General features: G+C 41.8%; 1 protein-coding gene across 15 annotated transcripts in view; it reads right to left on the bottom strand.

Annotated features, from left to right (window-relative positions):
- PMFBP1 (polyamine modulated factor 1 binding protein 1) overlaps positions 1-21855 on the bottom strand; it is a 384114-nt gene that overhangs the window by 8054 nt on the left and 354205 nt on the right. For 14 of the 15 annotated variants that reach the window (XR_016022045.1, XR_016022038.1, XR_016022042.1 and 11 more), the window contains 13 exons: positions 20854-21075; positions 15037-15207; positions 13867-13977; positions 11190-11316; positions 10937-11094; positions 9268-9508; positions 7115-7304; positions 6810-6963; positions 5691-5858; positions 5277-5414; positions 1449-1613; positions 755-922; positions 290-457 (listed from right to left, as the gene is read on the bottom strand). Coding sequence is in view for 2 of the 15 variants with exons in the window: in XM_088800262.1 (XP_088656388.1) it covers positions 290-457; positions 755-922; positions 1449-1613; positions 5277-5414; positions 5691-5858; positions 6810-6963; positions 7115-7304; positions 9268-9508; positions 10937-11094; positions 11190-11316; positions 13867-13977; positions 15037-15207; positions 20854-21075 (2181 nt within the window). In the remaining 13 variants the exon portion in view is untranslated. Of the gene's footprint in view, positions 1-289; positions 458-754; positions 923-1448; positions 1614-5276; positions 5415-5690; positions 5859-6809; positions 6964-7114; positions 7305-9267; positions 9509-10936; positions 11095-11189; positions 11317-13866; positions 13978-15036; positions 15208-17436; positions 17523-20853; positions 21076-21855 lie in introns of those variants that run through there. The other variant, XR_016022047.1, reaches the window with a different exon arrangement.

Below are 21855 nucleotides of genomic sequence, written 5' to 3' on the forward strand. Positions count from 1 at the left end.
GGCTGCCCGTGGATTATCTAAGTCGGGGGTGGCGGGTGGACCTGACAGGGAGCTGGCACTCTCTCTCCTCTGGAACGGGGCCTCCTTCTGCTCCATCTCTCTCTCAACAAAGCCACAGGAAGATGACTGGCTTGAGACAGACGTATGGGCCTAGAACACCCAGACTCTGCTTTGTACCGAATAGAGTGAGGGGTCCTCTCCTTGCTCCCAGGCACCTCCACCCCCACCAAGGGCTGGATTGTGGAATGTGCTGGGAGCGGGTGGGAGGAAGTGACCAGAAAGCACCTACCTCCTTTTCATCTGCAAGGAGGTTCTCTTTCAGGGCAGCCATTTCCTCCTGGAATGCCCTGAGCTGCTCTTCTTTAGCGGCCAGCATCTTGAGGTCACTCTGATGCTGCTTCTGCCACTGCAGCACTTGGTTGCTCATTTCCTCCAGCTTTTTGTCAAACGCGTGTACCTGCTCAGAACGCAAAGTGAGGGGGAGAGCCCAGCTTGCTGTCCTGATCCTACAGGGCTCACGACAAGGCCAGAGGGCCCTTGCTTGGCTTCGGGAGACTTGTTATGGGGTATTTTATTTCCAGCAGCCAGCAGAGGGTGCCCCTGCTCTGATTGTTGCTGCCTGGGCCTGAAACTCATTGGGCCAAGCAAGGGGAGGGAATGTCTCAGCCAAAGGGTGCTAAATAGTTTTGGGTGCAAGAGGCAACCTTGGGGATCCCCAACAGGGAGGCAGCTTGATCCCCAGGCTGCTCCTCACCTCTAGCTCACTCTGCTGGTGGAAGCCCTGAAGTTTTTTTAATTCCATGTTGAGCTTTTTCATCCTATCTTCGTAAACCATGATTTCGTCTTCCAGATGAGCTTTCCTATCTCGGGCCTGTGTCAAGCTCCGGTGCAGGCTCTTGGTCTCTGAGGTCGCTTGATTGAGCTTCCGGGAAAGACCAGGGGATGAGAGTGGCTGTCAGAGTCCTTCGGCCCTTTCTGCTGAGCCCCGAATGGAGAAGCGTTCCAGTCCCTCCCTGCCCTCTGCCCACAGTGGCACAGACACCGATGCCTTGCTAGTGTCCCAGAGAGGAGTGGGCCATGACAGTGGGTGGTGGTCTGCATCCCTGCATTCCCTCCCCTGTTGCCTCCCTTTCCACCACTGTGAACTGGTCAGCCAGGCATGCCCAGCATAGGGACGGGGTAGGAGTTTCCCTGCTAAGCCCGGTTTCGGGAAAACCTTGTCCTGGATCATCCATGGGCAGAAAGACCTGATAGATTTGGCCTCTGTCTTTGTCCCCCTCCCCCTCCGCCCTCACAAAGAGGAAGCAGGCCTTCTCTGGACTGTCATCCCAGCCCATTAGAGGGTTTGCAGACAGCCAGTAGTGCAGGAACTCGACTCCTATTCCTCTCACACTGCTAGGACACTTCTTTGCCCCCCAACAGTGGTGGAGATAGAGGGTGTGACCCACCTTCTCGAGGGCTTGTGTCAGATCATCTTGGCAGGCGATTGACTTCCGAGATAATTCCTCATAAGCTTCTTTACTGACCATGGTCTGGAGACACTGCTTCTCTTTCTGCAGATTCGTGTCCAGCTGGGCCTGCAGACACGCTAAGGCCTCCTTCTGCTGGGCTATCTTTAGGGAGTGGGAAGATCACTGTAGAGGCCTGCTCTGTGTTGGCAGGACCTGGACAAGCTCTGGGCTCCCTTCTCTCTGCACTAACCGCACAGCAGTGTGTGATAATGCCCCATTTCACCTCATTGTTGTAAAAGGAGGAGCTGCCTTTCCAGGCGATTCTGCACCGCTCTACACACAGTTCCCCTTCTAGTTAGCATGACGCCCAAATGCAAGAAGTACTGATGGTACTGGGCCACAATGTGACAAGTAAATGAAAAGTCCTTTTCACAGACTCTGCAGCCTTTGCTAAAGATCTGGAATCTAATTCTAGCATGGGAGATGTGGTAAAACATTTCAATCGTGTGCATTATGTCTCCCATTGTTCCTGACATAATTCACTAGACCTGATGCACCGTGAAAGTAGGGCCGTGCGTGCTTTCTTCATCACTGTATCCTACCACCTGTAGCTCAGGGCACGGCACGTACTAGGTGCTCAGTAAATTCGAAATTTTTGTTGTTGTTGTTTGTTTGTTTTTGGACTGAGTGAAATATTGCATTGGGCAATGTTTGGAATTAAGGATGCATTGAATATATAGTTCTGGAAGAAGTGTGTTTAAAAACTGAAGTCTGTGTCTTAAACTTGGTAACGAGTATTCCTGATAGTTAAAAGGAATTGCGATCTGGCGTTAGAGGATCTGTGCTGAGGTCCTGGTTGTTGTTTACTTAATCTCTCTGAGTCTCAGTTTCCTCTTCTGCAAACCGGGATAATTTCATAGCGTTTTTGTGATGATCAAATGAGATTATGTATGTAAAAGGGGCTTTGTAAGGTATAAATCACTGTGTAGCTGTGAGTTATAATCATGACTATGCTAAGTAATTAGCCGTCTTAGTATATACTTTAAGTACAGGACAGAGATCTACTTGTAAGTCTGGAAGCAGGAGGGAGACCTTAGAAATTCAGATACCTGAGTTCTATTCTTCGGTTATTAGAGTACACTGTATTCTCTGGAGGCTATACACAGAGAAACATACTCTTTTGGGCTTCTTTCTTCAGTAACTGCTCAGTGCTTGAAGTTTATTATTTTTCCAGATGGAGTTTTGAGTATCTCTGACCCTAGAAATTAGTGAAATATTTACATGTCCAGGCGGTGAAACTAATTCTAAAGATAGAATAATTTGGTCTTCTGGAAATAAAAGTGCATTGTTTCTGGAGACTTCTGAAAAACATGGAGTCAACTGGGTCTGCCCAGTAAACCAGGGGAGTCACTGGAGAAACCAGTGGAGTTACTGGAAGATGTTGATAATTGGTGGCCAAATCAAAAAGTGTCACCATAGAGGTGAGATACGAAAATAAGAGTGGTGAAAAAAATCACAGTGATGCTAGAAGTTAAAATGGAGGCTTTAGCTTAAATTTCTCTAACACGAGTGGTTTATCTTAGAGAAAGACACTAAGAAAACTATATGGAGACATGTGCAAATTACAGAATGAAGGAGTTTTAATAAAAGTCCTCATAAAGATCTACTCTTTCCTTACCTAGATGGTCTTATGGGTGAGTTCCACTAAGTCATCCTTGATTCCTCAGTTTCTCTCACATTCCATCCGTTAGTCTGGTGATACTACCAAAACATCCTGCATTTGCTACCTTCTATCTTCACTGACACCACTCTAGCGTGGATAGTAACAGGCTCCTAACTGGTTTCCTTACACCCATACCTAGCTCTCTCCCTAGTCCATTTCCACACATTAGTCAGAGTTATATTTTTAAAACTTAAATCAGGTCAAATTACCTTCCCTGCCCCTGTGAGGAAATTTCATCAATGTCTATCAATTGCTCTTAGAATAAAACCCAGAATTTCTTAACACAAGCTACAATGTCTACCCCTACCAATTTTTCTCCTCTCATCCTATACCAATATCCTTCTTAATTACTACACTCCAGTCGTACTGTCCTTATTTCATTTCTTAGAACATTCTAGCTCTTGTATTAAAAGACTGCTACATGGTACCTAGTCAGGACTAAAACTAGGAATACAAGGGTGGGCTGAAATTGGGAACAATTAATTAGTTTTATTCACCACATTACAGGGAACATACTACTGAAACAGATGGATTCCACCAATGTCAAAAGCAAGAAAATGGTGCTAGTGTTGTACTGTCCAATGCAATAAGGCAACAAACATGAAATAAGAATATACGTATATTACAAAGGTTTGGAAAATTGTTGCTTGCAAATGATATAACCACAACTTAGAATATCCATGAACAGCAACTGAAAAACTATTACTACTTATAAGTGGGTTTAATAAGATGTCCAAATACAGACAAAATACATAAAAATAAATTAGCTTTCTTATTATTAACAGTAATTAATTATAAAACATAGTAGAAAAATGTCCTAGAATCAAAGAGATGGAAAGGATCTCACAATATATTACCTTGACTTCAGATGGGAAATTTAAAAATTGAGATATGGAATATTTATGAAAGGAAATGCATTTTAGAACGCAAAACTAAGCCTCTTTCTAATGGTTGTTTCAACTAATTCAATAAGTCTACTATCTGTGGGGCATGCTTTTTAAAAGTTGAACATGCTCTCCTGCACATAAAACCCTCTAGCCTGCTGATTCCTGTCAAAGGGATTCTGAAATTAGTGCTTTTACTTCCACATTTGCATAACTATCTTCTGGCAAATGAGATGGCGGGTCCATATTAAACACTTAGATAGTATCCCTTCTATTCAGAGAGGTTCCTTGGGGATCAGAGTAACTCAGAAGTCAACTCTGGATCACTGTAAAGGACAGATTTATATCTCTGCAGGAAAAAAAACGTCAGAAACGTGTTTCTCTGCTGTCTAACATGGTAGCCACCAGCCACACGAGGCTATTTACATTTAAATAAAATTAATATTAAAATGATAAATTCCATTCCTTAGTCATCCTAAGCCATATTGCAAGCACTCCACAGCCACATGTGACTAGTGACTCTCGCATTAGACGGCTCTAACACAGAACATGTCCATCATTGCAGAGAGTTCTATGGGCAGCGCTGTTCTTACACTTAGAACAGTCGTGGTGTTTTAAGATGAACTTTCTTCTTGTTAATAAAGTGTGAAGGCATCAGAGCTGCTGGTCACTCATTCGTAACCCCAGAGAACACCTAATAAGATGCTGTATTTGTTTCTTGCCCAGAAAGGTGGAATGTATTCAACTGGGGAAAGTATTGTCATTGATGATGTAGGGGAAAGAGGTTAGACATCAGAGCCAGATGATCCAAGTTCAAATACTGGTCCATCCCATCACTTACTCATTACTCACTTTGAGCCTCAGCCTTTCTTTCTTCTGTAAACCGAGGATCATAGTAACGAATGTCTTGTCGGGAGTAACGCGGATGGAAGGCATGTAAAGACTTAAGTAGACAGTTACTAAATGGTGACTGAACTCAAGCACAGAGCCTCGCATGTGTTAGATGCCACTTACTCCTTTCTGTCATCTTTATCTGTGTAATGGAAAATAACCATCTTCCCCTCCACCCACTTTTTGAGCTTTGGTATTATTTTTGGAAGTGTTCCCTAGCAAATTGCCCCAAACAATGCATTCACTCAACTCTGGTTTCAAATGCAACATTGGACGACTTAATGCCAAGCCCAGATAGTTTTTTTACCACGTTGGGGTTTCACTCACCTCACTATTCAGCTCTTGGATGACTTTCTGGGAGGCGCTGTATTTGCTGAGAGAGGAATCCAGCTGTGTAGAGCATTGCTTTACCTGTGCTTTGAGAGTCTCATTTTCCTCCTCCAACTTTTGCAAATTCTCTTTTGACTGCTCCCCAATTAAAGAACAAAGCCCAGAAAAGAGGTGTTACCCTCAAACTCTGGTAGAAGCCCACTCTTCCTTCCCTCACCCACAGCTCCATCTGCGTCCTGCAGTATCTCAGGCCTTCTCTCTCTCCTCCCCACTTGCCTTTCTCTTCTCACCTTCTCTCCCTCCTCTCCTGCGGTCTGAGTGCCTATAGCTTCTGTAGCCCGCAAGGCCTGGCTGGACTCATGTCTGGCCCTGTATTCATGACCCTGTCTCGTCCCGGATTCTCCTTCTCACCATCTTTTCTTTCTTTTTTTCTTCCTGTCGGAGTGACTCAATCTCTTGCTCCAGCACCTTCTCCTGTTCTTTGCTCTTTTTCAACTGCTCCCGTTTCTCCTCTAGTAACCTTGTTGCCTCCTTAAGCTCCTCTTCTAGAGTGGTTTTGGTGCAGCCTTGCTCCCTGTGCTGAGAAAATAAGGACTGGACTGAAAGACAGTCTTAGACTGTATTTTTTTTTTTTGTAAAACAAACAAACAAACAAACAAACTCAGAGAACTGTACATAGAGAATGGCTGAAATAAATAGGAGGACAACTCCTTAGGGATTTAGCGTGTATGATAAACAGGTTTCCTCTGATGTTCAGCCACATTTTAAATTTGTTCAATTAGACACACCAGCTCACTTCATTTATAGATCCAGTGCCCATAGCATCAACCTTCTCTCCCATGTACCAAATCTTTTCACATAAAAACCTCTTTGAATAAAGTTAAAAAAAATCTTAGAAAAGCACAAAAAGAATAATTCAGAGATCAAAGACTTTAAATGAACTGACAAGGATAGCTTCTGAATCCCAGAAAAAACAACAATGTCCTTTGACTATTTTTAAGCTTAGCGCTTGAAAACGCTTATTATTGGTCCTGGAAATGTTAGCTGGGAGGAGGTCTGGGCAGTTCATACTAAATGCTGTTCTTGCTAACTGTTAAAATGTAGCAGAGTATTTTACAGATGCAGCTGTACACAAAATAAACTTGATAGAACTCTACCAGATAAGTGTAGCCAATTATAAAGAAGAAATCAAGGTGTGTAATTAAACAAATAATGTATATAAGTAAGCAATGGCTAAGTCTCCCTTCAGGGAGACAGAGCTTTGGATGTGAACCCCCGCGCCCCCCCCCCCCCCCTTTACTAGCTGCAAGTAAATGAAACTGGCTAAGGACAACCACAGTTTGTTCTTGACTAGAACACCTCAAGTTCAGGAACAGAAACTGGAGCTGACTGGCTGGCTTAGCATTCTAATACAAATTCTGGACTATCAGTCTGCAATGGGTTGGTGGTGGCATTGTCCAAATAAAGACCAATATATTTAATGTCAAGCAGAGCAAATGCTTCAGATGGCTGCCTACTGGCGCTTCATACCTGGTGTTGAATAAGTTTTATACGATCTAGCAGGTCATTCAGTTTCATATTCTGCTCAGCCACTGTCTTCTGAAGCTGCCTCTTTTCCTTGTCTGCATTTTCAAGCTTCCTCAGGGCCTCCGTGAGTTCCAATGTCAGCTCCTCTACCCGTTTCCTAAAAGCAAAACGGCAACAACTTGGGTATCTGTGTTGGTGGACTGTGAGCTGGCTGCACAGGGTCTGCTATCCCACTTCTGGGCAGCTGCCCACAGTGTCCGGACGGGCTCACCAGGGACAGAGCATCTCTGGAGGTGAACCTGTGGTACCTGTTGGGTGTGAGTTCCTCTTCAGCCATCAGGGAATCCTTCTGTAGCTTCTGAAGCTCTCTCTGCAGCTCCTGGATGGTGTCTGCCTTCTGCTTCTCCAGGAAAATGCAGTTTTGCAGTTTCCTCTGGGAATCCTCCAGGTTACTCCTTGCCAGAATGGCCTCTTCTTTATACTGGGCTGCTTGCTGAGCTGCAGAAGACGGGAGACAAGCCGGGGGCACATTCGGGTGAGAAGATCAGACTCTCATCTCAGACCAGTTACAAAGTCTGTTCCTTCATTGTGTGGCCTGCTTCAATCCCCAATCTGTCCTCATTTCTCTCCATTTCATTATGACTCCCAAGGAGCACTGTTAAATTATCTGTCTTCAATTACTCTCCTTGACTGAAATTAAACAACTTGGTAGAAATTGCTCAGTATCTCTTACATGACTCATCCTATCATTAGGGACACATCTGGACCTCACAGAGGTTAGAGCCTGGTGAGGGCGCCATAACTGGCCCACCTGATATACAGACCACTGTAATGTTAAACTTGCAACGACTGAACTAGGGAAGCAAGACCAATGTGAACAAGAACAGCTGGAGATGGACTGACAGAGGAACAGAGGTTGAGCTGGGCCTTAGAAGAAGTACGGGAATTCCAGGTGGGGCGACACTAGAGTAAACGCTAGGTGAAGGGAATGCAGAAGGCATATGGGAAGAGACCTGTTTAATTGGAAAGGAAACTGGGTAGGAAACTGGTAGACAGAGTTGAGTAAGTGCGTGGACGAGAGGGGGCTTTGGAAGACTCTGAAAGCCTGAGGGAAATGTTTAGACTTGATTTTGTGGGTTCTTGAGTGGCGACCTGACATAAAGGAGAGAGTGCTTTGGGAAAATTTGAACAGATTAGAATAGAGAAAGACTCCCCACAATATCCTTTTAGCCCACGTCCTTGCCTTCTCTGGGTATGAAGGGAAAAACATCCAAATAAGTTGCTTACTGGGTTTTCTCTACGGCAAATATATCCCCACATCCTATAGTTTCTACTATGGTTTCTACTTTAAACACCACTCTCTTCTCCATTTTTTCAGCCTGGGATATTTGAAGGAAGATGGTGTCACTACAGAAATAATTATGTACCTTGGAAGAAAGGAGAAAATTTTATTTTATTTTTTTAAGCAGGGAAGAAAATAGGTCCAATTTTGGGAATGTTGAGTTAGAGGGGATGGTGGTTGCCCAGGTGGAGCTAGTCTCTAAGACAAGACTGGCCACGGGTATGAAATCAGGGCTGGGGCCCTAGGTTTTGGAGTCATCGGTAGGGAAATGCAGCCATAAGGAGAGGCACTCACCAAGGAATGAGTGTGGAGGCAGAGGAGAAAAGGAGAATGATTACTGTCGGGGCAAGAGGGAAAGGAGGAAACAAAGGCGAATTTGTGGAAACACTTGTTGAGGTATGGGGGCCAACAGCATAGATACACACAGAGGGTTAAAGGAGGGTGAAGAAGGGAGCCAGGGTTTGGACCTTCACTCCCTCACGCCCCCCAATTTCTATCTCACTCACACAACATAAAATTTACCCTTAAAATGTAGTTCAGTGGGCTTTGGCATATTCATAAAGGTGTACAGCTATCACCAATATCTAATTCCAGAACATTTTCATGTCCAAGGTAAGAAGTTATTGGTGACCTCTGAGAAAGGGCTTTTAGCAGAGGAACAAGAACACAATCTCCACAGGGCACACTGTGCAGGAGAGAAAGTTTGAAGGAAAAAAAAAAAGAAAGAAATCAGGGAAGGAAGAGGTGACTTGTGTGATGAAGGTTCTGGAGAAGATGGAGCAACATCTGGTGCAAAGCAGCACAGCACAGAGCCCTGGCCTCCCCGAGGCGAGGAAAGGAGAGGATCTTCATATGAACTGCTGAGAAAACAGTGGGCAGTTCACTTTCCCCAAACGAGCACCTGCTATGTGGTGAAGATTCCAGAGAGAAGGTGAGGTTGGGGGTGAGTGAAGGAGTTCAAGAAAGTGGTCGTAACTTCTGTGAGATGTGAGATGAGATCACGAGGTTTGGAGTGAGACAGTGGAGAGGCAGAGGAAGTGGCCATTTAGAGAGAGAAAAGGGCTGCTCTAGCCCCATGTGTTGGAAGCGTGCTGGGGTCAGTGCTTGCTGGGGCCTCACCAGCCAGCCTCTGCTGCTGTTGGGCATCTTTGAGACAGTCCTTCAGCTTCTGGATCTCAACTCGCACGGCCCCACACTCCACCTTGCACTTATTCTGCTTCGCCTCCTGGATGGCAATTTCGAGTTCTGTTGTCATTAGTTGCTGCTTCTCCAACTCCATATCTTTTTTCATGAGCGTTGTCTGAACCTGTGCCAGTTCCTTCTCTAGCTCGTGCAGCATTTCATCTTTCTCTTGGAGGAGCTGAGGAAAGCAAAGTATTAATGCTGATAAAGATCTGAAGAGCGGCAGGGTGAAATCAATCAGAGGTTTTCCTGAGCCCTCTTCTAGGCGCCATCTTCTCTTGCCTGGATATCGCAATGGCCTCCTACCTTGGCTCCCTACCTCCCCTCATGCTGTTCTCACTTTAGCAGCCAGAGAGGGGGCCTCTAAAAATACAAGTCAGATACCTCTGCTGAAAACCCTCCACTCCATCTCACTTAGAAAAAGGGCCTCCCAGGATGCTCACGATCTGGTCCTTGGTTACCAGGCTGACCTCACCTCTGGCCACCCCCACCCCTCTCTGCTTTAGGTGGTCTGGAACACTCCAAGCAGACTCCCACTTGAGGGCTTTTGCACTTGCTGTTCCCCTGCCTGGAATATTCTTCCTCAAGACCTTTGCCTGGGTGACTCCCTCACTGCATTCAAATTGCTTCCCAGTGTCACCTTGTCACCTGAGCAGTCTGTGTAAAACAGCCGCCAAGCTGTTTTAGGGATTTATCAGTATCTGACATTATGTATTAATTTTGTTATCTCTTTATTGTCTGTCTCTCCACATTGGATCGTAAGCTTCATGAGAGTAGGGATGTTGCATGTTTTATTCTATTCCTTGTGCCTAGAACAGTGCTTGGCATATTGTAGGGGCTCAGAGATGTTTGTTGGATGAATATATGAATGACTCAAAGCTGTTCATCCAGACTCCTTGCTTCTTGTCATCTCTCCAAATGCCTCCATTTTGACTGGTGGTCACCTCTGTACCTTGAAATAGGAGGTGTGAATGACCAGTCATTTGGATTATTCCTACGAGCTCTGATAAAAGCAAGAGTTGGATAGTACTGACTACAAAAGCTTGCATTGGTTTCATAACCTTTCTGTCCTTGGTTTCATTCCCAGACTTTTCCAGGATCTTGATTTATGTTGGCAACTATAGATCTTCTAGGACATAGCTCCATTAATATTTCCCAAATACCTGATTTGCAAATTCTAAGATATTCGTCATTTTTAAAATTGAAATTCACTTCATATTCTTAATAAGGCAACACATTATTTTATAGTACTTCTTTCCACTATCAAGCACGAACAAAAGCAAGGGAACAATGCAGGAGTGTCCCAAACTCTCTACCTTGCAAGGCTATGGAAGAACCTTTTTCTTATAGACTCAACATCTCTTATCAAGTTCCCTGGATAACGCTATTGTATTGTATTGTATTTATTTATTTATTAATTAGGAGAAACACCAAAGATGTGCTCAGAATCATCTCTGGGCCTGAGGAGCCCACAGGCCCATCCCACAGGTGTTGATGTTCGCCATGCAATCACAGTGGGTGCAGAACTGCCGAACCCGCCCGACCTGGCCAAGGCCTGGCCTCACAGCCCTGTTGGTGGTTCCACCTGGAGAGCTCCTCGTCTTACCGTGTCTTTCTTCAAACCGAGCTTCTGGGTCTCAGTGAACTGCACCTGCAGCTCCTGCAGCCGCCTCTGCAGGATGACGACCTCCTTATCCTTCCTGTCCACGTGGGCAGAGGTCTCCTCCCGCAGCCCGTGCAGGTCCAGCTCCAGCTTCATCATGTCTACCGCGGGATGAGACAGAGCGCTTCTTGCTCAGACATGGGTTCTGGCTTCCTCTGGCTTCCCCGCCACAGCCCACCAGCCCCGCCCCCTTTACCCTTCATGATGTTTTTCTTTTGTTCCGACACGGCTTCCAGCTCCGTGCGCAAGTCCTTCACGAGGTTCTGGTACTCCTCCACGTGCAGGCACTGGCTGTCTTTCTGCTCCTGCAAGTGCTTCAGTATCTGGGCGGATGGAAGAAGGTCAGGGCAGGATGAGGACATGGGGGAAGAATGCTTTCTAAAATGCTGAATATCCACAACAGGCAAATAAATCCGTAGGGTAGAAAGTAGAGGAGTGGTTTTCAGGGGTTGGGCGAGGGAGGATGGGGAGTGACTGCTCATGGGTATGTGCTTCTTTTTGGAGTGATGAACATGTTCTGGAATTAGTGGTGATGTTGCCTAACTCTGTGACTATACTAACAGCACTGAGTGTACACTTTAAATGATGAATTTTATGGTCTGTCAATTACACCTCAATTTTAAAAACAGGAAGAGAGAATTAAAAAGAAAAAAAATGATGTGGCAGATTTCTCACACTCACATGGAATGTACACAAAAGAAGCCATTTCTTCCTCCCTGCAACAATCAATGTCATTGATATAGCACCTACTATGTACCAGGCACTGTTCTCGGTGCTGCAAACAATACAGACGCAAAGCCTTGCCCCCATGGACCTGACCTTCTGGTGGGGTGAGACAGACAAAGAGCATAATACGTAATGACCTACAGAAAATGTTCAAAGTTGATAAAAGCTATGGAAGAAACAAACAGAACAGCAAAAGGGGAACAGAGATGATGGGGCGGGGTGGGGATGCGGGGTTGCAATGTTAAATAGGATGGATTGGTTGGCCTCACTGAGAAGGTGGCCTCTGTGCAGGGATTTGATGGAGGTGAGGTATCTGAGGGAGAGTCTTGCAGACAAAGGGACTAGCCAGTGACAAGGCTTCAGGGAGGAAACATGGAGGAAGCCATGTCATTATAGTGGAGCGAGTGATGGGGAGAGTAGGAGGAGATGCGGTGAGGAAGTCAGGGGTCAGTCACATCACGTGGGGTTTGTATTTCCTCAGCGGGAACTTTGGCTTCTACCCTGAAGGAGAGGGGAATGGGCGTAACCAAGAGAAGGCAGGAACATGTACATGAAGGAGCTGAGAAGGAGCAATGAATTGTCTGGGCATCAAGGAAGGCTGGGAGGAGACAGTTACGTGATTTCAGAGTTGACAGTGCAGGAGGGCTGCAGCAGGAAGACAGGAGACAGCTGGAGCAATACGGGGCAGCCAGCATATGACCCGGGTGTGGGCAGCGCAAGGACTCGAAGGCCCAGGCTATGCCCGGTCAGCAGAACAGGAGAGGGCCTCCAGCATTAACTGTGATGTGAGCGGTTCCATTCCTAACAGAATAGCCGGTATTCAACGTGAAGACTTTGAATAGGATACAGAAAGTGGCGGGGAAGATACAGTCTGTTTCTTGGGAAAGCATCATTTTAAAAAATGAAGAGTTAAAGAGGAATTAGTATTTAGTGAATATAGTCTCGGTACTGCAAGATGAGAAAGTTCTAGAGATCTGTTGCACAGCAATGTGGAGGTACTTAACACTACTGAACTGTATGTTTAAAAAAAGTGGTTATGATGCTAAATTTAATGTCATGTTTTCACCACTACAAAAAAAAAAAAAATGTATAAGGGAGAAATAAAGACATTTTTCAGACAAAAATAAACCAGGAGTGTTATGAGATCTTGCTGTAGGTCAGGATGTAAATAACATGGATCTGACCTTTAAAATACATATTGATAATTATTATAATAACTATGCATAGTGCCAGGTGGGTACTAGACTTATGGGGGGGTGGGGGCCTCTTCATAAATGATATAAATGTCTAACCACTATGCTGTACACCTGAAACTAATATAAAATAATACTGAATGTCAAGTATAATTGAAAAATTAAAAAATAATAAAAAAATAAAGTAAATATTGACGGATGTCCAAGGAGGAACTCCAATGTTCAATATTGATCCCTCATTCATTCATTCATTCAAGTTTTCTGGGATCAGAAAGTCCTGGAAAGGAGAGTTTCCACTCTCTCGCTAGGGGACCCTTTGGAGAGCTCGTATGTGTTGTCTACTCTCTCTGCCACCCCTCTTTGACCCTATTTCAGCATCTGCAGGCGGCCCTCACCAGCCCACAGCTTGGCCTCATGGGGCTGGCTTTGCTTTGTATGTCAAGTTCAGGCACGACTTGCCTAGGAGGGGACGTAATCTAGTTTTTACTGTTGGTTGGTCAAATCTTGCTATTTATGTACATGATTTAAATGCTCATTCATTATTATAATCAACTTTTGAGATGGCTTTGAATTTTGAAAACATCAAGTTTTCAAAAAACGGGAGTGAATTTGAATTAATAATCTTCCCTAAATTTGCCAGTTTTCAATTCTAACCAGAAACTAGAAGACTGGAATGGTCCTTCTGAACCTGGTAAGCCTATAGGAGTCTTGTTTAGGTACACTGTTGGAAGTGCATTAAGATGAAGGTGCAATTCCTAAACTCAATTCCAAAATTCCAATCTAATGCTGCCAGACACACTTGGGGCTTGGCATATATTACATACAATACAGTATCCTTGTGGCAGAGCCAACCAGAGTCACACAAATTTAATATAAAATATAAAACTGGAAAACCCAGAAGCAAACCCAAATTGGCCTGACTTATTAGGCAGAAATAAGCAAAAGTTCTCCTACCTTTTTGATGTCTTCACAATCTTCTGAGGAGCTAGGAGGATGTCGGTGGGTGGCCGTATAAGAAGCAAAGTCTGCTTGTAATTTTATCAAAGCCTCTTCACGCTCCAAAACCTGCAAACAGGCACAGGTCAGTTATGCTGCATGATCAATATAACGTGTTTATTACTGAGTGCTATTTTAGCAGGGTGTTCCTTGTATCAGCCTAAGATTGTGGTAGCATTGTATAATTCATCATGCACTTCCTGTGGGGTTGGTATGGGAAAGGAATTAGTACTCAATCTTACATTAAAGTTCACTAAGGCATAGACAATGATTTGTCTCAAGTCTGTCAGTGGCCATATGTTGGACTCCCTCCTGATCCTCTGTGTGGTCCAGTTTATTAGGCAGAAGAAGGCTCTTTAGAGGCTGTGATGGAAAGATGCAACTAATCTATCAGAAGATGGGGTTCAAGGTTCAAGAACTAAAGAAGAAAGTTTTTTTATGGGATGGGTGAATGTGTACGTACTTTTTTTAAATTAAAAAAAACACCCATGAAATTTTTGTTCTTACTTGTTGAGAATAATTCAAAAAATTCAAACCTAAGCATCAAAAACTAAGAAGTGAAAACTTCCTCTCCACTTAGTTTCCCCTCTCTCACTTATTCTCCCCTCTCTCACTTAGTCTCCCCTCTCACTTATTTTTCCCTCTCTCACTTCCAATAAGTGGGAGGGGGCACTACTGGTAATTTCCAGGATATATTTCTATTTCATGATTGAAGACATTAAAAAACAAAGGTGGAATTAAACTATACATAAGATTCTGCAACTTATTCTCATCAATACATCACAAGCATCCTTTCAGGTAGTCCTTACAGATCTGCTTAATCCATTTTCTTGGCTGCATATTATTCCATAATATTGATATCTCTAATGATTTCTCAATCACTTTAACCACTTCCCTACTGATGGGCACTTACGTCGTTGTGTGAAAGATTTTAAGTCTCTTTACAATCTTGAACTCAGTGTGGGTTGAGGGGATGTATACCATGGAGAATACAAACAAAAGGCAAGAACAAGTATATCTAAGACATTTGAGGAGTCTCGGTGAAACAGATTACTTTAGGTGACCCTTTTTTTCCTCCTGGCATTATTTTGGGTGTCTCAGAAAAATGTTCTAGAAGAAGGCACTTACCAAAGCGTTACTGCAGGCTAGTTTATTTCGAAGTTCCTGGATTAGATCGTCCTGGTCAGAGACCTTTTGCCAGACTTCAGACAATCGTTTCAGGGTCTCCTGATGCTCTTGAATCATGCAGGAAGAAGTGTATATACGCACTTTTGAATGATCACCCTTGTTCTCAGGTTCCTGGGATATTTAAAAATAATGGGTGGTTTTGTTCGTAATTTTTGAGTTAACTTCAGAATGTTATGAGCATGAAAAATCTCTAGACCTATATTCTACAAGTTTATGTTCATATATGTGAATCATAACTTCCTTAACAAAAACAAAATTAACAAGTGTATACACATGGTACAAAGTTCAAACAGTTCACGAGAGAATACCCTGAAAAGTCAATCTTTCTCCCACGTGGCCTCTGTGACTCAGGGCCCCTCCTCCAACACAGTCTTCGTTACCAGTGTTTTGGGCAATCTTTCCAGAAATATTTTATGCATTTATGTGTATGTATATAACCCGCTAATTTTTTCCCTACACAAATGAAAGTCTTGTACACAATATTCTAACCATTGTGTTTTCCCTTGACAATTTATTTAGGATATTTTCCATATTGTTACTTGTAGATCTGTCTTACTAAAACTTAATTTCAAATTGCACGGTAATACACATATATACTATCTTTCTAAAACATTGTAACATTACAGGCAAGTCTAAATTTCTCTTTGACCAGCACCTCTAATCCCATACTCACTACATTCTCCAGAGATAACAATTTGTGCATAGCCATCTAGAACTTTATCTATACATTTACATACATATAAGTGAAACCATAGACTGCAGATAATATTATATTGTCTTGTTAAAACATGAAAATACATTTTTTCATTTTACAAGATGTCTTAGAATTTATTCATGTTAGTACATGTGCTTCTATCTTGTTCTTTTAAATTGCTTTTAAATGTGTTTATACAGTCTCCAACTGATGGGATATTATGTTGCTTCCAAGTTTTTCCCCCCTAAAACAAAGGTGAAATGAATATTTTTGCACATAAATATTTGAGTATCTTTTCTGGTATGTGTGCAGATTAAATTCATAGGACGGCTAGGAACTATTTAAAACTTTGATAGATATTACATAATAGTCTTTCAAAGAAATTGTACCACTTGACACTCAGCATGAGTATGCCTGTTTTCCTAGAACAATTTTTAAAATGTCTTTTCCTAGATCATCTGAAATCACACACAAATGTTACTACCTGCTCGTTGGTCTGCACTAATAATGAGGTAAACTGATGCAGATAAAAAAAAAAAAAGAGCAAAGAGTCCTGGTTTTGATGGTAGGTCCTTTCTCTATTAATCTTATTTCCCTAACTGGGCTTTTTCAGGCAAAGTGGGGTATAGTTCATGTTCACGGAACATGAAAGCTGCCCATGAGCAAGCTGTAGGAGGGTTAGTCAGAAGTCTAAAATTGACCATAAATAATGTTCTTATAAATAATTTAGTGCATAAATGGGCAAAGGAATGGAAAACAATAGGAAAGTTAAGAAACAGGAAGAAGATATCTACAGGTTTCAATATTTTCTTAATGCTATAGAATGACAAATAGAAATTAATTTAAAGTGACAGAAGTAAAATTTCCTAAATTGCAGAAAAATGTAGATCTTCGAAGGGTCAGTTAAGTGTTGAGCGGTTTAATTAAACATAAATTAAAAATCTCTGAGCCTAAAAGCCTCCAGAGTTCAAAGATAAAACAGGTAACATAAAAAACGAGAAACAGATTGAGATCTAACAATTCCTGTTTAACACTGCATGGCATAAGACAATGCAGTAACATTTTCAAAGATTTAAAGGAAGGTTCTTTTGAAAGTTTGTGTATTCAAGCCAAAGTAGCATTCAAGAATGGTAGCAAAAGAAATCTTGTTCAGACATGGAAATATTGAGTAATTTTACCACCCACAGTTGTTTGTGGAAGAATTAACAGGGAATTATTACAGCAAAAGGAAAAGTACAAAAACACAGAAGAGGTGGAGTATACTGCTGAGTAATGAGTAAAAGTTTATTGTATTTGTAATCTTAAAGAAATAAACATTTTATATATTATATAACAGTTCCAGAGATTAAAAAAAAAGAACAGTTTTCCAATTCATTTATATTAGGGAAGCATAATCCAGACTCCACTATGAGATGACAGTACAAAAACTGAATCCATCAAACTAATCTTACTTCTGAAAATAGATGCAAAAAATTTTTTTTAACAAATTTAGTATAGCAGTTCATTATAACATAGTGATATATTATTATTAAAATAATAATATATCATGATCAAGTAGGGTTTATTCCAGGAACATAAGGATTGTTCTATAAATGAAAATCTACTAGTTTAATCCTCTTCATTAAAGAAAAAAAATCTATGATTACCTAGATAGATGGTAACAAAATCTTCTGATTAAATTCAACATTCGTTCCTGATAAAAATTCTTGTTATAGGTAGTCACACCTTCAGCTTAAAAAAAAAAAAAAATTAACAAGCAACCAAGAACAGATATTGTATTTAATAGTGAAATACTAGAAACATTTCATTTAAAGTAAGGAGCAAGGCAAGAATGCTATAATTCTACCCTGTTCTAGAGGTCCTGGTCAGTGTGATAAGATGGAAAATAAGTTGTACAAATGTTGAAAAGGAAGGCAATTTAGAAAAATCCATGACAGTCAACTGAAAAAATTGGGTAAAAGAGCTCAATAAAGGTGGCAGGATAGAAGTTTTCCTCTACATCAGGAATAATTAATAAAATTAAGTGAGGACCTTATTTGTAAAACCAATAAAACTTTAATGTATCTAGAAATAAACTTAGGAAGAAATATTTGAGACATATAAAATGTAAAATGTTCCTGAAGGACACACAAAAAAACATGAATAAAAGTAGAAGCATGTTCCATAGGGTATGCTAATTTCCCCCAAATTAATATGTAATTTGAATGTAAGTCAACATAAATCTAAATTTTACAAAGAAAAGACATAAAAATGGCCAAGAAATATTTGAAAGTAAAGAACAATGAAGGAGGACCTGTCCTGAAAGAAGCTATCAAAACATGCTATCTGTTTACATCACTAAATAACTTTGACCTTGGTGCAGGAACTGGCACCAGGGTCAAAAAATAATAGTGTTCAGAAAAAGCCATAGGTACAGAAGAGTCAGTATATTTACTGTGTCAACACTTCAAATCAGTAGGAAAAGGGCGGGATGTTCAGTAAGTAGAGTTGTGACAACTGAAGATCCATTTTGATAAATATAAAGTATAGCCTTATCTCATTATGTATGCATGAAATATAAATAGGTCAATAAATAAAATTTCCAGATGGACTAAAGATAAAACATAAAAAAACAAAATTAGAAAAGTGCTAAAAGAAAATACAAACTTTTGTAATCTTGGGGGTAGAGAAGACCTTCCTAAAGTAAGGCATAAAACCTAGAATCTATAAAGGATTGAAAGATTCAACTCCATAAAAATTAAAGATGTCTGCATGGTGAAAAATACCATTAATAAAATAAAAAACTACAAACTGGGGGAAACTATACCATATGCAATGAAGCATTATTACTTGTAATATATTAAGACATTCCTATCAATCAATACAAAAGAGACTAACAACCTAATAAAAATAGGTTAAGCCTTTAAACCAGACATCCACATGATATACTTACGAATAGTGCTCAATACTTTATTAGTGTGGTGGATGCTGGCATGTGCCTCCCAAGCCCCCTTCAGCAATAAAGGAGTTACTCCTCCAGCTCCTGGAGTGCTGCCCTAAGACAGCCCCTCAGGTGTCAGCCCTTCTTGGGGATTGTCTGGACAGAAGAAAACGTTTGCTTAAGATCATGACTCTCCCTAGGGATAACTCACATCCATAGCTGATCAACAAGGACGTATAAAGGCCAGCTCCCCTCTCCCAGTTTAGGACCACTGTGAAGGTCCATCCGGCCCCAGAGCTTCCCATGGAGTTGGCTGAGGTCTTTGTTGGGACTGCATCACAGCTCAACTTTTCCCTCTGTGCACCCCAGCTTCCACTTGCTTCCTTTCACAGGTGTTAGTACCAAGAGCTCTCTCTAAAAATGTCCTACATGCTAATCTGTCTCAAAGTCTCCTTTCTGGAGAAGCCAATCCACAACTATTAGAATTAAAGGAAATAAAAATTGTAATGAGAAAACCTGTTGTGTTTTCATCCATCAGTTTACTACACCTTAAAAAGACTGAAAATATATAGAGGGTGGGGAGATAAACTTGCTTGGTTATTATAGATAAAAATGTAAACTGACAGAACCTTTTTGGTACGAAATTTAGAAGTATCTTTGAACATTAAAAATAAGCATATCCTTTGGTCTAGGAGTCCCACGTCAGGAAATTACCCCATAAAAACGAGGATGTTCCTTACAGCTTGTTTGTAACGGACAAACAGGTCAGGAGATGATATAGTCATACTATAGAATACAAGGTAGTAAATAAAAGAAATTAGGATACATTTAAAAAGCAAGTTGTAAAATCACATTTATAAAATGACCTATTTATGTAAAACGAAAATCCTGACTATGTATATATGTAACCATACAGTAAAAGGCTAGAGAAAATTCCCAACACATTACTGTGTTTCCCTGAAAATAAGACCTAGCTGGACAATCAGCTCTAATGCGTCTTTTGGAGCAAAAATTAGTAGAAGACCCAGTGTGGGGACAGAGCCCGAGAGAGCAGTTTCCAGGCTCTTGGTCTCACGTGGAAAGGTGCTGGCTCGGGTAGTAGATGGTCAGCAGCTGTGACTAGTTGGCCATCAGCTGTTACCGGTTAGCCAATTAGTCACTGATGTAACTGCCGCAGCTATGCTAGGGGGTTGGCTGGTTGGTGGAGAACCGGCCAGCAGATTGCAGCTAGCAAGTGGGGTTGGTGGTTGGTTGGCAGAGAAGTAGATGGCTGGCTGCGGATCGTGTGGCTCCTGCTTCCTGTGTCTCTAACCCAGCCGCCAGCGAGAATATAGTGGTATGACTCTCCTATCTATGGCTCCATGGGTGTTCCTTTTTGGCCTCACCATGTCCTGTGTTCTTATGTGGGGAGTGGGAGCAGAGATCCTGCATGACACCCGATATTATATTATATTATACTATATATTATATTATATTATATTATATTATATTATATTATATTATTAATTATATTATATTATATTGAGACCTGGTCTTATATTATAGTAAAATAAGGCTGGGTCTTATATTAATTTTTGCTCCAAAAGATGCATTAGAGCTGATGGTCCGGCTAGGTCTTATTTTCAGGGAAACACGGTAGTTAAGTGATTGCCTGGGGTAGAGTGGAGTGGAGGAGGCTGAAGATGGACTTTCACATTTAATCTCCATACTTCTGTCTAGAGAGCCTAAATCGTATTACTTGTGTAATTTAAAAAAGCAATAAAAAAAAAGACAAAACAAATTCAGGCAGTTTAGCTCTTCTTGCCGCTGCATGGCTTTCTCCTCCTGATCCTGAAGTCATGATTTGCATGAGTCCTGTAAACTGGAACAGCCCCTCACAAGCTCCCCACGAGAACATAGAGATTTCAGAACTCATTTGGTAATTGCCTTTCTGCCTTACTTGAAGTGGTGGCTTTTTATATTAATGAAGGGCCTCAAAATTCCTAAGAAACAATCTTAAAGGAGATGTGAAGGCTGGACATTCGAAGCAGAGGGCTACAAAATTCAAGGGAAGCAATGACATCTGGTTGAAAGTCTGGGTTTCCAGTGGAGGAGGCTGGGACTCTTACAGCTCCTGGGTGGAGTGCTCTAGAGTAAGTCTCACCTGCCCGATGATGCCACTGAGCTCCCCTTCCAACATCTTCACTTGGCACTCCAGTAACTCAATGTTGCTCAGGGAGGTCTGGTATTTATCCCTGTAGAGATTTAAGCTCCTTTCTAGGGAGGCGATCTTGTCCCCGGCCAAGGCGAGTTGCTCCTGTGCCAAATGCAGCTTCTCTCCTGTGTTCCCATTATGATTTCCAATTTCCTCCTCATAGAGAATCACCTGTTGGTGTAGGAATGAAATCACATTGAACCCGTAGAAACCTCTAATGAGGAAAGGATATGGCTGTAAGACCCCATGCACAGAAGTCTCTTATCTTAATTCATCTCAAGGAACACAGATACAAAGAACAGACCCAGCACAGATCTAAAAGCTACAATATATAATATCAGAACGTTAATGATTAGAAATAAAAAGAGACTGTGCTATTTAGATAGTAAGCTTCTTAAAGGCGGGGACCATATCTATGTCCCATTCTGCCTGGCATGTATAATAGTAAGAACTCAATAAAGACTTGTTAGTTGATTAATAGGAATAAATTTGTATAGCTTCATTTTTGAAAGGGCTTGAAATGCCAGTATTCTTTCTTTCCTAGGGAGTCTCTAGAGGTCTAATTTAGAAAATGTAGAGCATCTGGTGCACCCAGGGCCATGTCAGCAAAGTTCCCTAGTGAGAGTGGAGGAACATGACCCGAAGTTTCTCTGGGATTTGTACGATCTTTATTTAGATTCTTTTTCTTTCTAATCAATTAATTAGCCCACCGTCTCACATATTTATTGAATGCTCATGAGCAATGTCTTGGGTGCAGAGGTGCTATATACCTATAAGACATCGGATCCTCACTCAGAGTTTACAAACTCGTACAATTTGGTGGAGAAACGATTTAAAAGGAGCAAACAACTGTACATTGTGGAGCGCGCTGGATTGTACAGCTTGAATTACATGTATTGAAGGAATCAGAGCTGGAGGGTTACCCAGGAAGGCGTAATTTTGGTTTACATA

The sequence above is a fragment of the Rhinolophus sinicus genome, chromosome 8, assembly GCF_057876585.1.
Source record: "Rhinolophus sinicus isolate RSI-liver-muscle chromosome 8, RSI-T2T, whole genome shotgun sequence".
In the NCBI taxonomy this organism is placed as follows: domain Eukaryota; kingdom Metazoa; phylum Chordata; class Mammalia; order Chiroptera; family Rhinolophidae; genus Rhinolophus; species Rhinolophus sinicus.